Source organism: Phalaenopsis equestris, unplaced genomic scaffold (genome assembly GCF_001263595.1).
Source record: "Phalaenopsis equestris unplaced genomic scaffold, ASM126359v1 Scaffold000002, whole genome shotgun sequence".
In the NCBI taxonomy this organism is placed as follows: domain Eukaryota; kingdom Viridiplantae; phylum Streptophyta; class Magnoliopsida; order Asparagales; family Orchidaceae; genus Phalaenopsis; species Phalaenopsis equestris.
The window spans coordinates 37,466,909-37,485,831 of record NW_018164444.1 but is presented as its reverse complement, the minus strand read 5'-3'; the positions used below and the strand labels follow the sequence as shown (position 1 = coordinate 37,485,831).

The 18,923-nt window shown below is 34.0% G+C and overlaps 2 protein-coding genes across 5 annotated transcripts in view; one reads left to right on the top strand and one right to left on the bottom strand.

Moving 5' to 3' along the window:
* Positions 1-9,382, top strand: part of LOC110017826 (MLO-like protein 12) — a 64,021-nt gene extending 54,639 nt beyond the window's left edge. For 3 of the 4 annotated variants that reach the window (XM_020714945.1, XM_020714943.1, XM_020714942.1), the window contains 4 exons: positions 7,815-7,988; positions 8,115-8,150; positions 8,533-8,661; positions 8,751-9,382. In XM_020714945.1, coding sequence (XP_020570604.1) covers positions 7,815-7,988; positions 8,115-8,150; positions 8,533-8,661; positions 8,751-9,182 — 771 coding nt within the window. In that variant the 3' untranslated portion in view covers positions 9,183-9,382. The remainder of the gene's footprint in view (positions 1-7,814; positions 7,989-8,114; positions 8,151-8,532; positions 8,662-8,750) is intronic. The other variant, XM_020714944.1, reaches the window with a different exon arrangement.
* A 6,468-nt stretch (positions 9,383-15,850) lies between these two features.
* On the bottom strand, positions 15,851-18,334 carry LOC110018086 (fasciclin-like arabinogalactan protein 9). Its single transcript, XM_020715316.1, has 2 exons — positions 17,850-18,334; positions 15,851-16,160 (listed from the first exon to the last, which is right to left on the bottom strand). Exons 1-2 carry the CDS (start codon positions 18,179-18,181, stop codon positions 15,851-15,853), a joined length of 642 nt encoding a protein of 213 aa, XP_020570975.1. The 5' UTR covers positions 18,182-18,334.
* Between the last annotated feature and the right edge of the window lie 589 nt (positions 18,335-18,923).

Below are 18,923 nucleotides of genomic sequence, written 5' to 3'. Positions count from 1 at the left end.
GAATATTTTTTTTTTTGTAGTAATGGCTTCATTAGCTTTAATTTGTGCTTCAACATGATGGACGAGGTCAGCAAATGTGCGCGCTGTTTCTCACATTAAGGATGAGTAGAAGAGTCCAGGACGCATCTTAGCCATTCTAGATCTACTCTTGTTATTTGTTGAGCTTCAATCGAGAATCTTAAGAAAAAAATTTTCAATTACTCTCCCCCACTTTGACAAATCCTGGAGAAGTGGGGTATTTGACAATCCTTTTATTTGTGATAAAATATTCTATAAAATATTTAGTAAGCTCATCAAAGACGTGAAAGCGCCCCCGAGAGTGAATAAAATCACTTACATGCTTGATCTTTTAGAATAGCAAGAAAAAATTGACAAATGAGCAAGTCAGAAGATTTTTGTATGTGTGTTAGTATTATAATGATAAACATGTTCATATGGGTCGGACATCTCATTATAAGAATCAAGACTTGGACGTTTAATTTCTATTTGAATGAGAAGTTGAAGGATGATCTCAGCCAAAGGAGAAGGCTTCTTAATAACTATACTGATTAGAGAAATAACTTTTATCCCTTAGCGAGAAGTCTTCTTGCACTAGACGTCGTAATCCATCTTTGATTATATAAAATCAAGCTAAGTTCTCCACACATGTTACAGGTTTCTTCCTAGGCTTGGCTATAAAAAATTGAAGTGTAAAGCTAGCAGCTTCTAAGATGTTAGCTTCTTGAAGAGTAATTTTAATGTGTGGAGGAGTTGTTAATTGTGTGCCTCTAAACAAATTTTTTAGTAATTGCACCCATCCAATTTGTACTACTGTCGGTTATCGATCCTCACATAAAAGTCAGAGTATCTCATTGTAAGATTTCCCCATCCTTCGTCTATGAACATCAAGTGGTGCGAAGGAAATTCTTTTATTAGTTGGTTTATGTGTATCATTACAAAACGAAGCAGAGGCTTGACACCTCGAACTTCAAGATTGCGCCTTAGGATGATGAGTATTAGAGCGAGAAGCTCATGTATTATGTTTGTTAGCAATTGAAAAAGTGTAGAATTCTATAAACAAGATTCTGTTTCCCACAAACAGTGCTAAATTTTTGTGTGCTGATAAAATTATAATAGTTGAGTAGTGATTTTTCAACTTAGTCTTTTACAAAAATTCAATACATACACAGATAAAAAAATATAATAAATGGAGACACCAAAATTTCTACGTAGAAATGCCCTCAAAGGTAAAAATTATAGTCTATAGTTCAATCCAAATAATCAACTATATCTTTGTAAGTATATGGATACACCCTTTTTATATAGTTCAAATAATCAACTAAATTGAGATGACAATCTTACATTTAAAACTGCACTTGTTTTTATATAGTTCAAAAAATACAAATTTCAAGAATTTCAATAACAACTGCAGTTTTACTACAATTGTTGCAAGCAGTGGTTGCCGAAAACCGGTAATTGGTGGCGCACGTGATGACAGGGTCTGTGGTGATGGTGGTCAGTGTCTATGGAGATTGGTGATCAACCGTGGTTGCCACCTATGGAGGCTAATAATTAATCGTTTGGTTCTCTCTTCAGATCAGAATTTAGAATTTCACGTCTCTTTCTTCTTTTTCCCCCCTCCAAGTAAAGAGAGGAGGCCTATTTATAGCTTTTTTGGAGGGCATTTTAGTCTTTTGATATATAACCTCCCTAACCACTTGATTAAACTGTTCGTACTGATCCATCTTAATCATATATAGTTTTTTAAGGATTTTGGTGTCTTAATGACATTGTAATTGAGCTATCCTAAGCTTGTTGGTTTCCTCTGTTTGAGACTCGATTCAAATATAAATGTCATATTTGGAAATCATTTTATCAGTCAATTGACAATGCAAAGCCTCAAATTGTGTATCAACGATTCGATTTGGACTAGATTCATTGGGTTCATCTTAATGAGATGCTTAGTTTGATGATAAATTTGATGAAATTGGAGCTTGGATGATCATGAATATGAATTTGGAAGATTTTTTATAAATGATGAATCGAGATTCGTGCCTGATCATAAAATTTGTTGATGACACATCAATCCTAATAGTCATGATTTTTTTAAAATGCATTTTATTAGATTTCTCTAATATATCATGTAGAAAAAGTAAGTTTACCCAATGGACGAATCACTTGTGCCTGATGTTTTCTTTCTATTTTCTATGCATTACCGACAAATATACTATAAAATAATTTTTATAATTTCTAAAAATTGCTAAAGTTCATTATCATAATCAAACTATGGATGTATTTAGGTCGGCTATGTGGCGGTCGTGTGGTGCCGCACCGCAGTTTTTTCCTGTTTAGCAAAATTATTTTTTGCCTGTGTTCTCAAAAAAATGCAGCTAAAAACTACGTTTTCCCATCATACATGGTCACCTGCAATGGCTGCTAGAAAACTGCGGTATGACTATTTCAAAAAAAAAAAAAATTTGTAATAATGACCACAGCTTCTTGAATAGTAGCTTCATCTTCAGCAAATTCACAGTTGTTTTTTTAAACAACTACAAATGCCTCAAATAGACCCTATATAATATCATTTGACTTACCAATAATAGTTTTAACTACATCCAACTCACCCGTTCTCATTCTTTTTTCTACAAATATATATTTTTTTATTTTATATATCAAAACTCTTTTAAAAAAATTTACTGTGGTTATGCCTTTGCCTTTGTTTGTTACTCTCTTTGCGAAACATAAACTATGTGTTGATAATGACCGCATTTTTCTATGAATTGTTTTGATTTTTTGCCGTTATTAAAAACACATATTATAAGAACGTGGGCGAGCCCTCTATGTGTAAGACAATAGCGATCATATATCATTAGAGAATTGAGATGCAACCAGAGAAAAAGTGTCGTATCACCTATTGTGAATATTGCATGCTTGACTGTAGTAAAGATATGCATTAGGAGGTGGGTGCTCATCAGAGAAAGCAAGGTTACTACCTGAGCAAGAGCTGTGTTTGCTGATAGATCTCAAGGATGGTGATGTTAAAGAAGCATCATTAGTGAAGACAAGGATGGAGGCGAGCTAAATGTTGTATTTATGGTTTTTATTGTAATTGGGGATAGTTTAGTCTTTTGACTTTATTTACTCGTATGTCCTAATCTTCCTCTATAAAAAGGGACAAGGTTTATGAGAGACTTATGGGTGAATGGTGAGAAGTGTGAGTTGTAACCCCTTGTTTTTTTCTCTCGCATACGATGCTAGTGAAATTTTACTCCCTTTTGAATAAGGTGAATCAACTTAACGTCGAACTACATAAATCATTTGTATTTGATTGTTGCTGTGTGAATTTCTTTGCTTTCACATTATTTTCACATAACAATTAGTATCAGAGATCCGGGTTCATGCTCGGAGCAAGGTTCAGCGTCGAAAACAGCAAATCTGGTGCGTGTTGCAGGATTTTTTTGCAGCAGGTTATCCAACATGCTTTTGTCGATAGATTTGGCGGCAAGGCGACGGCTTGGACACGAAATAGGCGTGCGACAGAAGGGACTACAATAGCAGAGGACTGCAGTGGTTTCGACGGCGATGGGTGGTTGTTCCGACGGTCGTTCCAGCTGCACCAAGGTTGTTACATGAGCAATAGCTGTGTTTGTTGATAGATATCAAGGATGTTGATGGTAAAGAAGCTATCATTAGTGAAGACTAGGATGGAGGCGAGCTAAATTTGTATTTATGGCTTTTATTGTAATTAGGGATAAGTTAGTTTTTTGGCTTTATTTACTTGTATGCCCTAATCTTCCTCTATGAAAAGGGAGTTAAGGTATATGAGAAACTTTTGGGTGAATGGTGAGAAGTGTGAAGGCTTATGAGAGACTTTTGGGTGAATGGTGAGAAGTGTGAACACTCATATTCATCTTCAACTAATTTTAGATCAAGCCACATTACTTTTATTGATGGTTACTCTATGTATGTTCTGGTGTACACCATGAAGCGCAAAAATAAAGTGTTGGAGATTTTCATAACTTAGAAGAAGTAGATTAAGGCTCGGATTAGTAAAAAGATTCGGTGTATCAGATCAGATAATGGGAACAAGTGCACTTCAGATGCATTCTTGCAAGAGTGTCAGTGAGTTGGGATAGAGCATCACTTCACTGTTTGAGAGACACCGCAACAGAATGTGCTGGCAAAGAGTATGAACATGACTTTGGTGGAGATTGTTCGGCGTTTGTTATCAAATGTTGGGTTTGATAAAATCTATTGGACTGAGGTTATAGAGTACGTCTGTCACTTGATGAAGCGTCTGTTTTGTGCAGCTATTGGGAAGAAGACCCCCAAGGATATGTGGCAGGACATCTTGCTAGAGATTATGAGCATGTGAGAGTTTAGGTTTCCAACTTACTACCACATGCAACATGATAAAATGGAATTGCGAGCAAAGCAACCATCTTCATTGGATTCAGGCGTGAAGTCAAGGGCTTCAAGCTATATGATCAGTCAAAAAGGAAGGTTGTCATTAGCAGGGATGTTATATTCAACGAGGCAAGCTTGTTGAAAAATCAGGACTCAAATCGGGTGGAGAGTTCCACTAGGACTACAGATATGTTGGAAAAGTTGGAGTTTGATGCAACATCATTTGTTTCATAGAATTTCTCTGCTCCAACTCAGATATCTGATTTAGCTATAGCTCAGGAGATATTTGTTGATAGTGCTCAGGAGGAGGTGGAAAAAGATGTTGAGGATGAGATTCTTGTTTAGAAATCTATTGCTAGGAGCAGGACCAGGCGCCACATGTCCCAAAACCAGCTTGGTTGAGGGATCTTATTGCATTTGCACTTTTAGCCATAGAGGCAAAAATTTTTTGTATACACGAAGAAGAGGTGGAGAGCCAAGACTGCGATCTTTGAAGAGCGAAAATAGATGAAGAGATGGAGTCTCTTCAGAAGAATGATACTTGGAGGTTGGTAAAGCTTCCTCAAGGAAGGAAAGCCATCAGATGCAAATGGGTGTTTGCAAAGAAGGAATGATCTCAAGGAGCTGATGTGCGGTACAAGGTAAGATTATTGGCAAAAGGCTTGACACAACGAGAAGGGATTGATTATGATGAAGTGTTCTCCCCAGCTGTAAAAAATCTCTTAATGTGTTCTCGTAGTTTTTGTAGCATAGTATGGTTTGATCTTGGAACAGATTGATGTGAAAACTGTATTTCTACAAATGAAATTATAAAAGGAGATTTACATGTTGTAGCCGCCTGAAAATGGAGCATTTGTATTAGTTGAATTAGTCACCACGGTGGTGGTATAAAAAATTTAATCAGTTTCTGAGGGGATAGGAGTACACGAGGATCCAGTATGATCATTGTGCTTATTTCAAAAGGTTGGCCAACGATGAGTTCATTTACTTTCTTTTATATGTTAGCGATATGTGATTGTTTTTGCTACTCAGATTGAGGTTGATAGGATGAAGAATCAACTTTTCAAACATTTCAATATGTAGTTTGGTGAAGCTCGTAGAATTTTGGGTATGAAGATTCTCAGGGACAAGGCAGCTGAAAATGTTTGGCTTTCACAAGGAGTTTATGTTCGAAGGTGCTGAAGCAATTTAGGGTTGATGAATCAAGCAAGACGATGAGTCTACTCATTGCATCTCACTTTCGGTTGATTTAGGATCAGTGTCCTAAAGATGATCAGGAGATGAAAGATATGCGATGAGTTCCTTATGCTAGTGCAGTGAGTAGTCTGTTATATTTCATGGTTCGTATTAAACTAGAAATTGCAGAAGCAGTTAGTGTTATGAGCAAGTTCATGCATGATCTAAGAAGGAAACATTGTCAGGCTGTGAGGAGTATTCTGAGGCATCTGAAGGAAACAATTAATGTTGGCTTGGTGTTTGAGAGACATTCATTCTATTGCAGATTTGTTTATAGGCTACATTGACTCAGACTATGGAAGTGATATGGATAGACGAAGATCTACGACTGGCTGTGTAATCACATTGGCAGAAGATCCGGTTAGTTGGAGGTCGGTTCTTCAATCTACTATATCTTTGTCTATGAAAGCTGAGTGTATGGCAGTCACAAGGTGAAGAAGGAAGTGACATGGATGTAAAGCTTATTGGATGACTTAGAAGTTAATCAAGAGTCTCTGACGGTGTTCTGTGACAGTCAGAGTGCGATATTTTTGCCCAGAAATTTTGTTCATCATGCTCGTAGCAAGCACATTGACGTGAGATACTAGTTTGTTCGGGACTAGATTAACGAAGATAAGGTTTTGTTGAAGAAGATGGATACGAAGGAGAATCCAATGGATATGTTAGCAAAGGTACAATTAGTCCAGAAGTTCAACTATTATAGGAGTTCGGTGAGCATCCGAGCTTAAGACTGATTGCTCAGTCAGGCATTTTGAAGAACTACGCGAGGCTTGATCTCTTCGGGAGAGGGGATACGTGGGCAGTCATCTTGGTGCAATTGATTTGGAGTTTGGTGTTCATTTGGTAACCTCTCACTTATATTTACTTAAGAGATGAGGTGAAGATAGTTCTATTTATGACTTTAATTTTAATTAGGGGTAATTTGGTCTTTTGGCTTTATTTACTTGTATACCCTAATCTTTCTCTATAGAAAGGAACCTAAGGCGTATGAGTGGCTTATGGGTAAATGGTGAGAAGTGTGAATTGTAACCCCTAGTCTTTTTTTCTTTCTCTCATCCGGTACTAGTGAAATCTCCCTCCCAGTAGACGTTGGCTATTAACGCCGAACCACGTAAATGTTTTGTGAATTTCTACGCTTCCACATTTTTTTGCATAACACTTAATAGATGTAGACTGTAGTGTAGTAGGCATGCAATAAGTTGGGTCTACGCAATGCCGAAGAGTAGTGATCCTTTATGTTGGGCAGAGCTGGCGAGAAACAGAAAACATGCCATGGGGGCGGTCCACTTTTTATTTTCATCCGAAAAGGGATCAATCAAAGAGCTTTGAGGCTAAATAATGTAAACTGAGAGAATAAGTGGTTAGATAGTGGACGATAAGAACGAGTGAGGGACAAGAATGGGAAGGGAACCATGACGAGATGAGGAATTTGACAGTTAGATCTAAACTCTCATGTCATTTATAATAATTAGTTAATGACATATTTCTTTCGTTGGGAAGTTTTTACCATGCCGAAAAGATATCTCAATTTCAAATAAAAGCATGAAGCTCCAATAAAGGTTAAAATAAAGAGGCGGTAAAAAGGCCTTTTGAGTTTATAGATGCCATCTTTTTTTAGTTTTGTATTGTAACTTGTTATTTTTAAGTATTCTGAATTGTATAGCTTTTGTATGCGTTTTGAGCCTCCCTAGTTTGTATATTATTTTGTTATTACTTTATTGAGCTTCGGATTTCAATTTTCGCCCCAAAAAATTTGTCTCAGACTACCCCTTAAATAAACTGTCATAATCAATTATTAACACCAAATGTGAGATCATTTTGATTTCAATTCTGCATGAAAATGAAAAATTGTCTGTATAGAAGGCAACGTAGTTAAATAAACAAAATTATACAAGAACCATGAGCTCAAATAAAAATTATAAAAAAAATATAGGATATTTAAATAGAAGTAAAAACAAATAAATATTCAAAAATTGGTCACCTACATATTTTTTTGTGTTCTTGATAAATTTTTTTATATATATTAACATATCTGCCATAAAAATATATTCTAATAATATTGTGTTAATTTTTTCGTAGCTTTGAGAAATGAATTTCTGAACTGGACATATTTTTGGTAGTTTCGGGAAATGAGTGTCTGAACTCGACAAATCTCACAAAGAATTAACATTAGTACATGCTTATATGTTTAGGTGCTGTTGGTCATAGGCGCCAAATTGGAAGCGATCATAACAAAAATGTGCTTGACGGGCAGCAAGCATATGGTAATCATTTCAGGAGAAGTTAGCGTTAAACCCAATGATAAGCTCTTTTGGTTTGGAAAACCTCAATTGCTTCTTTATGCCATTCAATTTATCCTAATCGAGGTAATTATTTTCCTTAGATATATATATATTTAGAGTAATGTTCACCATAATTACTTCATTTACTGGATTTTGTTTTTCTTTTCCATCTCCTACTTCAAGGTAATAATATGTTTTCATTCCTTACAGAATTCATTTCAAATCGCTTTTATCATTTGGGATACGGTAAGTGTCGATAGAATGCATCCATGTCAAACTCTGAAAAAATAAGTCACAAAAGTTTGATAAATTTTATAATAGGATGAATTTAATTTTATTATATCTGTCCGTTAAATCACATAGTAACCCACTCTTCTAATTTTCATATTTATTTCTCATTATTTATAATTGAAGACTATTTATCAATTTACCTATCTTTTACTTATAGTAGTGTAATTGTATTCCATTATTACTTTTTTATATGAGAAAAATAAGTGTACTTGAAAATAAATTGTAGTCCAATTTTAATACAGAACTTCTCAGCTTATTCTGACTGAAAAAGTTTCCCTCAACTAAATGTTTCATTTCTATTTAAAAATTTATAATCAACTTAAATGTCCCAATTCAGTACACATTTGGGTTCCCCTCATGTCTCCATGGAAAAACCCAACACTTGGCGATTTCCATTGCAATAAGCCTGCTTGTTCAGTTCATGTGTGCTTATGTCACCCTGCCTCTGTATGCTTTAGTTAGTCAGGTAATCCACTACATTTTATTTTCTTTTTTTTTTTTCAAGGAAAAATTTTGGTTGCGTATGAATATTATTTAACTTTATTGTAAAAATAGATGGGATCGTCAATGAAGGAAACTATATTAGCAGACCAAGTGGTTGCTGGTCTCAAGCACTGGCACGCAATGGCAAAGAGAACCCTCTCACCAAATGGAACCATCTTAAGTATTCCCTCATCTCCATTAGCGAAACCATCTTCAATTTCTTCTCCCATGAATCCATTGCAGAAACCCAGAGCCTTGTTGGCTTCATCTAGTGCTTCTCCGGCATTGCAAAGCCCAAGAGGAGTAAGCAGTTCTTATCATGCTTCGCCTACTTTTGAGTTTCCAATGGAAAGACGAGAACTTGAGGAGATTCAGAAAGTCACGGAAGAGATGATGAAGATAAGCAGAAATAGCACTGTGGGTGAAATCTCTTTTAGGATGTGGTGGGCGCAAGAGATTTCTTCTGGGCTTGATAGTCACAGTTCATTGGCTCGATGGCGCTAAACGAATCATTAGGGCTTAACTTGTTTGCTTGTAAAGATTATTAAATAAGATTTTAAAAAATAGGACAAATTTGAGTTTTATTAGTAGCTTAAATTAAATTTTATTTGAAGTTATATTGTTAACTAATTGATGAGTTTATAAAGCTTACATTTTGAAGAGGGGGAATCCAGACTTGATTGTGCAGTTGATTATTTCATAAATCTTTTTGGAGCCTTTATCTGAAAGGGGCAATTCAGACTTTTGATATAAATACACCTAGAGAAAATTTAAGAATAGGATGGAGAATGGACTCTAGAGTTCTTCAAAATTTATGTCTTTTCAAGCTTGTACATTGTTCTCGTAACAATCCCATACTAATGACAGAAAATTTAGGTCAATGATATAGGAATTACAACAAAATAAGACTAGTCAAATATGGGCTTCTAGCTCGCTATGAAGTGACTGCGTTGCTGTCTCCCAGAATGCGAGAAACATATGCATTTGTACTGCCTCGTCGTAGTTAAGATGAGTTTTATTAAAATTTGACCAAATAGTTTTATCAATATTATGACTTCAAGAAATCAAATGAAGGTAGAGAATAAATGCACCTATGATCGCAATCACCACATGCAAACATATATTGTTCAGTTGAAGTGTGGTTTTAGAGAGTGCAATATGATTCTTTTTTTCTTTTGAGTTAATAGTAGTGATATGTTTTCTTTATATTGTTTTCTTTGTTTTTGTTTGCTTCTAAAAATTCTGCAATATTTCTTTTTTCAATTTTGCTGTTCCTCTTCGTTTGGTGGTTGTTGTAGTGCCTTTGGTGCTAGCTTATTTTAGTTGATGGCTTGTTCGGAGACTAATCTTCGGGATAAGAAGGATTTTGTTCCTTTTTAATACCATCTATCTAGAAAAAAAAAAACCTATAGACAATGAAGCTCCTCCAAAATCTATCAAGGATGCCTTATCTTGTACATTCTCTATTTTTGCTTTTGATTTTGGGAAGAAACAACCTTTTTTTAGTAGCAAGGTTTCAATCTTTTGTTCAAAATGATGAAATTAGGGCTATGGATAGACCTTCTAAATTGCATTGGTTGGAAAATATGCTTATGGTTGGCTAGTTTTGTTGAAGGAATTATTTAATGACATGAAATTTTTTGAGGCATTTGTTTTGGTCTGTTGGATAAGTCATATACTTATTCATCTTCTTAATCTTAAAGATAGATAAGGAGTCCTTACTAAAAATTTTCATTAAATTAATGGGTTCTTGATGAGGCTTCATAAGTAGACTGCTAATTTTGATGCTAATTTTGAGTTACAAATTATGGCGGTTTGGATTTCTTTTCCAATTTTGGATTGTACTTCATAAATCATGGTGCATCATATTCTTTAGCTTTTATTTTTGCTAGTTTTTTTTTAAGTTGATTCATCTATTTCAACCTTATGAGAACTTCTACTGCATTAGGGATTGTTGAAATGGATACCTAGATTGTTTTGATATTGTAATTTGATATCTTAAATACTTTTGAAATATTGTTTTTGATAATATTCTTTCATTTTGTTCTGGTTATAATCTGCATTGGCATACCAAAGGGAATTGCTTCATTCTTCATCCAAAGAAAGGAAATATTCCAAAAAGCCTTGAAATTCTAAACAAAGAGTGGTAACCTTGAAAAAGGCTAAACAATAAAAAAGGATCAAATTATTAAGCTAGATATAGAGAGTAAAAAGGAATTAATTCTAAATGTTGAAATATTTTTTTAATTTAAAATTTTGCTAATATTTTGTCCATATCTAAAAGTAAGTTCATTGGTGGGACTTGAGTAGAAGGTGGTTTGAATTTGGTACTGTTGAACTCATTTTTAGGAGGCTATATCTCTCTTCTCAACCCTTTCTTTGAGTCTAGCTCGAACAATTCTTTAGTGACGATTGAGGACTAACTGATGGCTGGACCGATTGTAGAATCAAAACCATATCCTTACTCGCTCTGATTTGAAATGTACCTTGTTTGATCCTTAACACATAGCATTTAATGTTGAGTTGATTATTTATTATGTTTTTAAAAATTGGGGGTTGAGTGCATTTTAAGTTTTGGCATGTCTTTTAGGTAACTCTTTGTATCTTTGAGGTTTTGAACTTAGGAGCCTAACCTAAGTCCTTGGATGTCCTTAAATACCTTGGCTCACCATGTGAACTAGTGAACTAGAGTGGCTAGTCCAACCTTTTGACTTAATTATCTGATAGAGATCTAGTGGAGCCCAACAAACAAACAAAATCTCCCTGGCTAAATGCTATGGTACAAAATGAGCTTGATTGGTTCCAAGCTCACTCAAAATCATGCTCGAGTCAACCTTGGGCTTATATTATTCAATTTGGTCCTTTGAACTCATTAAAAATTAAAATAAATCAAGATGGACCACCCAAATTAAAGTTTAAAACTTGATCCTTAAAATCAAACTAAACCCATTTTAATCAAAACAGGCTTAAAATTAAACTAAACTCATTTTGATTTAAAACAAACTAAACAAATAAATAATAAATAAATCAAAGTTTAAACAAACTCTTAATCAAACAAAATTTAAAACTTAAATGCAAATAAAAAAAATAATTAAACCCAAAATTAAATGGAACTTAAAATAAACTAACCTAAACGGGATAAGTTTCAAACCTAATCAAACCAAACTTAAACTTAACAAACACGAACAAAACCCTAAAACCATATTTAAATCTAAGTTTAAAATAACACCTAAGAAAAAATTATATAAACATTAATTTCAATTTAAAGTAAGCAAATATATTATGAAGAGTTTATTCAACATTAATTTCTATATTCAAATAGAAAACATATTTGATATGCTCGAATGCATGACAAATTGGTTAGAAAAAAGTCTAAAATCTTAATTTGCAAAGTTTCAACGTTCGTTCAGTCTAAAATAATATTTGATTAATATTTTTTTATTATTATTATTTTGATTTCATAAATTAAAAAAAAATTATTTTTGAGAAACTTAAAATTATTTTAATGTACTTTTATTATTTTGATGTAACATTCACAAACATACTATAAATGCATTTAACACATAAATTTTTTATCTACTTATATGATATAATCTCAAAATTAAATATTAATATATTTAGAATAAAACATATATTTTATTTGTATACTTGGATGTGATTTTGATACTAAGATAATTTGAGAAAAGATTAAAAAAAAAACACAAAATTTAAGTTAAACTAAACATAAACTACAAAGTACATAAAACTTAATGCAAAACATAAATTAAAACTTGAAATCTAAACATAACCTAAAACTCAAATCTAAGTCTAAAATGTTAATTTTAAAATTAAACTATACCAACATAATTCAATTAGATCCAATTCAAATAAAACATTGAAATGCACTTGTATCCATCTATCTTTGGGTGGTTCTTTTGCCAGCATAATTTCGTGGATTAATTCATTCCATATAGAATAGCGCAAACTAAACTTTGCCTGATTTCCTCAAGCTACAAGTTAACATCTCATTTCAACATTTATTAAATTAAACCTAACATGCTCACTTGAAATCTTATAAAATACAATAATTTAATTACATTTCAAACTTGGAATATAAAAGCATCAATTAGAAGTCTCAAACATTCCCAATTGCAAATCATTGCCTAGGATCAAACCTAAACTTTCAAGTGGCTTGAGCTAGCTTAGCCTGAACTAGGACCCTAGACAAATGAATCAAGCCCAGGCCAAGGGTCGTAACACGCAAACCTATTCGAATCGCTTAGGCTAGCTTCGACCTCCCAATTCTAATCAAATTTCACTTGGAACCTGATGACCTCCTAACCCTCGAGGCAGTGCCTCATTCCTATGTCAACGCCTAACTAAAAGGGAGAGAATGACTTAAGTATTTGGCACCCTCTACTAGCACAATTCCCCTATCAGAGTGGTAAGAAACCTGAAGAAAACCAATAAAACATTACCTAAGCAATCCCAAGTGACCTAAAGTCTTGCATCCTACATCATTACTCCTAAAATTGAGATCATTGTTGATATAAGATAAGAGAAATACCTCATTCTCATTGTTCAATTATTCTTATTAAGCTTCTGAAATCTATCATTGAACTTAAAAAAACTACTCCTCTTATCATTCCCCAACGAGTTTATTTCTCTAGAATACCGATACACTGAGTCGATTTATGACTTTGATTGAATTCACAATTTGAGACATTGGAAGTTGCTATTGAGCATACAAGTTTGTTCACAAAATTAGATGGAAGTTCAAGAACAAATAATTACTTTGATTGCCTTGACATTGAATGACATACATGAAACTTAACTTTTGGTCTCTCTATATTGATCTTTTATGAATAGGATGAAAAACTTCGGTCGATCCATCAATATGATATGTTCGTGTGGTGTCCATAATCCTTTCTACTATGTGGATATCCTAATTTGAGTTTTTGATTTCTTAGATTGTTCTGATCGACGATTATGAATCCCTATCTATAAGGAGATGAACGGTTACCATCTATTTTTGCATTTTGGAAACGTAGGACATAGATCTATTTGGATAAAACCCTTTTCTATCTTCTAATGCATTGTTAATGAATGACAATCCAATCAGACGCCACCACACATAAAGAACTCTACAATTAGTTGTGTTGATTGTGTCATTCGTTTAAACTATCAAAATAATTAATTTAAAATCTTAGAACATTTGAAATTCATAATTAAATAAAAAAATTCAATTTTACAAGGAAACAACACTATGAACCAAGTGAATTAAGTAGAGCATTCTAAAAATAAAATGAATTATTATAATGAAATAAAAATATTTTTGTTGACCTCATTTTTTAAGTCAATTTCTCATTCACTTCAAGTATTTAAGATAAACAAGAATTAAGTCAATAGATAGAAATTAAGCATAATTAACTTCAATCAAATCCAAAAATTAGATCAAAACACACCCGATGAGGGAATATTCTAAAATTATCATATTTATGCCCCAGAATTATCATTTTCTCAATAGATCATTGTAGTGCCTAGAATTTCATGCTATAAATAATATTTTGTTCATTGTTGATGTTTGAATAGCATGCAATAAGTTTTCATGACTATGAGATAATATTTTACATGAAATTTTGCATGGCAATCGAGCTTTCATGCATGAGAACTAGTCCTACATAATTTTTTTCATCAAAGTATTGTTTAACAAAATAGACTTTAAGAATGCATATGAATCATCAAAACTTTTCACACGAGCCCCTTCGTGCCCAAATCGAACTTTATTTTGGGGTCCATCTAACCCATGTTAATTTGGATGATTATTACGATTTTGCCTTCCAAATGAACTCAAAAAACTTACATTATAATTAAATTAAGCTAAAAATATGGCCATTTTGAAGTTCTTGTAAATTTTAATAAAAAATCTCCGTATTCTCTCTCCTAGGGTTGGGCCCATACTTTGGCCTAGATTTTCATGACATTAGGATTAGATGTTTAGCATGAACAATATTCATCTAGCCGCTGGTTTGATGTTCTAGACAAAAGGAATAATGTTTGGATTTGAGGTGCTTGCTAGATTGGTAGCACTAAATGAGGGATTTCATGAACTCTATGAAATATTGCATGAAATCCTCACAGATTTTTCATCTAAAGAAAAGGATTATTAATATAAAGAGTATGTGTTGGTCGTCACGCATGGGTTATCTAGATACATGGCCTATTCATGCTTATAGTGAGAAGCAAATGCCTTTAAATTCGGTTTCCAGTAGCACTGTAGATAGCATATATATATATATATATATATATCCCGACCAATCTCATGTCTAAAATTTTCATTTTCGCACATAGGAGGGATCGTACCCGTGACTCCAGGAGTATAGCTAATAAGCAGAGTTGACAATATAATAAAAAAAAAGGAAATCAAAGTTTTGACCGGCAAGTACAAGACATTAAACATATTAACATAACGATAAAATGAATCAATATTAGACCTTTAATCCTTATGTGATAATTTTAAATAGAACATGGGGAACGGTAAACTCTCAAAACATTTAAACAAGAAAACAATTCCAAACATTGGAGGTTTCCCAATTGCCAAAATATTTCTTTGAATAACCAAAATTTTGAAGTAATAAACCATACAAAGTATTCTATTGCCATCATGCATCTTGTTTCTTTCAATCAACATTTAAAAGTATATATTGATTGGGACTTATGTCTTAAACCATCATAAATTTAATTTGAAATACAAGATAATGAAGAATTCCAATATTAAATTTTAAAAGAAATTCCTTTTTGATTTTTTATTTAGGCCTAGTTTAAATGTTGGTATTTATTAAGTAGAATTACAAAATATGTTTTTTTTTTCTTTCTTTATTACCATGCAAAAAATAAATACATCATATGAACCTTTGTGAAGCTCAAACTGTAACATAATATTTCAATTAATTTCAGCAAATGGCTAAATCTCTTAAACCCAATGTTTTCAAAACATAATTTCAAATTTAAAGTAACCAAATTTGTTTATAAGTGTTGTAGTTTCAAATCAACCAAGAAGCAAACAATGTCAATCTCATACAACAAGACCACTCCCTCAATCCTCACATCAGACTACCACATACAAAATAACACAAGCCCAATTGCCACACCCCACTCCACCTTCCTCCCTACAAACCCTGCCACCGATGCCTTTATATCAATGTCGGCTGCCGGTGCTGCGGGGGGCCCTTCTTCGGCGCTACGTCTGGTGCCGGTGTTGGCGCCGCTTCGGGCGGCTTCGGCCCGAAGAGCTGATATGGAAGCAAGACTTTATCTATAGAGTAAATGGCTAAAGGGAATTCTGAGTAGAGACTACTGCTGATCACGGCTTGGTCCACTCCAGTTGAAACGTTCACCTGATTACTTGTTCCGGTAACGTTTAATGTGTAGACACCATCGCTTCCGGAGGCCTGGGTGTTCACTAGATCGCTAGATGACACCAACATAGATGGGCTATAAAACCTGTAACCAGTGTTCTGATCATTTTATTTTGTTAATTGCGAGAAAACATATTTCACTTTATTCTCCAATATCTTAATATCAAAAATATTCAGATTCATTACTAGATTGCTCCCTCGTTAGAACACATCACATTCTCTTTTGAATTTATATCAAAAATGGCTGAGTTAATATGTCACATTTTTGGTGATACATAATAAAGAGAAGAAAATTAAAAATAATAAAAAAAAGATAAAAATCTCATAGTGGAGGCTTGGTTTCAAGAGTTAAAAATTGGAAAAATTATTACATCCGAACTCGGGACGTAAAATTTGAATCCGGAGTCCAGTGTGAGTGTGTCATGCGGCAAGTGGGTCCCCCTCATCTAAAAATGTACCCAACCAGTGTATTATAGTTGGACCCACTTGCCACGAGGCAAGTGCTCACTGGACTCCGGGCATAAAATTGTGTCTGGTATCCTGATGCAATAATCACTATAAAAATTGGGTTGTAACTCGTAAGCTTCGAGTACAAAAGCGTTGTTTTAAGTTAATGCATTTAAAACCGAAGCTTAGACCGTTTTTCTTTTGTTACCTGCATAAAGGGAAATAAGAATAGTAATATATGGTAATTTTAGTTCGTAGAATTTCCTTCAGTAAGCAAAACGACAATAAAATGTTAAAAAATTGGTTAGATTGTTTTTAACTATACCAAATCAAACGATCATCTTACAATTAGTGATCAAAGATTGTGATTTCACCCACAAACTAAATAAATAAATAAATAAATAAATAAATGAAAAAAAAAAATTTAAGGTTCAATCGTATTCTATTATGATTGATTTTACATTTAAATGAATAGCCCACAAACCAACCAAATATGACTTGAATGTAAGCTGGAATTATATACTTGATAATGTCATTATCTTTACTATTGGTTGTGTGGGGCCATAACATATAGGAATATCTGCCCAATGCATGTGTACCTGCATTCAGGAACAAGCAGATTTGTGGATATGCCGAGACTGAGGAGGTGCCAAATATGGATTCAGTTAAATGCAGCCATTTATGAGGTAATTATTACATCCGGATTTCGTAGGTACGATTAATACTGTTTTAATTGTTATTATAAATATTGTAGTGATATTAGTATTGTAATGCTGTTTTATCATAATACTATCATAATATCACAAACACTCCTTAAAATACTACCATCCGTACCTAATCCAGACGCAACTCATCCAGATGTAATAATTTCTCTTTTTTGACATGAGCAAAGGCATAACAATGCGCAAGAGCGTGAGATGGAATGGTTGTGCTCGGCACACAATGCCCTACCTATAATTTATTTATGTATTTATTATATGATAAATTAAGACTTTAAATATAATAAGTTAGCTTGAAAATGAAACATTCATTGAACAAGATTAAACCAAATAAAAAAAAGAAAACAAAATTAGTCAATCCAATCAGATCTAACCAGACCATAATCCATCCCAAAATAGAGAAAAATTATTCCATACGGACAGACACCGCATGCATCTGATTTACGGTCAGGATGTATTTCGGTGGGCCCCACTTAAATTTCTTTTTTAAAAAAAAATTAAAATATATCCTGATCGTAGATCACCGTGATCTACGGTCAAATCAGACCATATGCAATAATTTCTCATATTGCACGAACAAATACCAACCTAAATCGAAATGAAATTACCGTGGGAGAACGTGGTAGAGCACCAAAGAAACCTGCTCCTGGTTGTCCAGGCCATTGAGAGTACCAGCTTTAAGAGAAGAGAAGGCATCGTCCGTAGGAGCAAACAGTGTGAGCCCATTGTACGAATTGTTCAGCTGGCTCTGAATCTGCACGCCGACCTGGGTTTCCTTGAGCAGACGCAGGAGTGTTGTGTATTGGCCGCTCTTTGCCAGGACGGCGGTGAGGTTGAGCGGACCGGCGGCGGGGCCTGGAGCCACCGGGTGTGTTTTCGACTCCGCAAGAAGAACGCCGGAGATGATAAGAAGGGAAACGAGGATATGAGAAGCAGACATTGGGATGTGCGTTGTGGGAGATTGAAGGAGTCTTCGTTTGATTTATACGTAGAAAAGATTTGGATGTTTGGTTGATGGGCAATGATTCGGCCATACCCTAACAAAAATGCTATGCTGCCCAACCTTGCCGCGGAAAAGAGTCGTTGATTTCACGCACAGAGTGAAAATTTTAAATATCTAATACATTGTTTATTAACGGCTCATCCAAATACTTCTTTGAATTACTAGTTAGCTAATTTTTCATTACTTGGGTATTTTATATAAGCGTTTTGACACAGAAAAAGTTTCATATGTTAGCAGATAATATATGATATTCATGTAATATAAAAGCGTTTTTAACATACACGAATTTGCCAAATATGAAATAATTGAAAGAGGCAAACATATATGAGTCCCCTCAGATCACGGGTTTGATCCCTAGTGACGCTAGGTTCTCGAATATTTAAGCATGCAGTGCAGACTCTTATCATAAGGCCTAACGTCGGTATTTGAGCCTCTGTTAAATATTAATTTTCTTATTATATATATATATATATTGAGATGTTGCATTCATTTGGTGGGGAGGAGATTCGCGGACGGTCCCCCAAGCTTCACTGATACACACGTCGCTCCCCACAAAAGTTTTGTTATCTCACCTAATTGTTAATAAATTAAGCAATTATTGGGGGTAAGGGATTTAACGTACTGATTTTAAGATAGTGATCGAACGCCCAACGACAGATTTATTTTAATTTTTATTGAA

What these genes read in the sequence shown, in the direction of transcription:
- LOC110018086 (XM_020715316.1), bottom strand. Translation starts at nt 18,181, where the DNA reads ATGTCTGCTTCTCATATCCTCGTTTCCCTTCTTATCATCTCCGGCGTT. An exon ending in CTCTACCACGTTCTCCCACG is followed by an intron (nt 16,161 to 17,849) that starts GTAATTTCATTT and finishes CACTGGTTACAG; the next exon opens with GTTTTATAGCCCATCTATGT.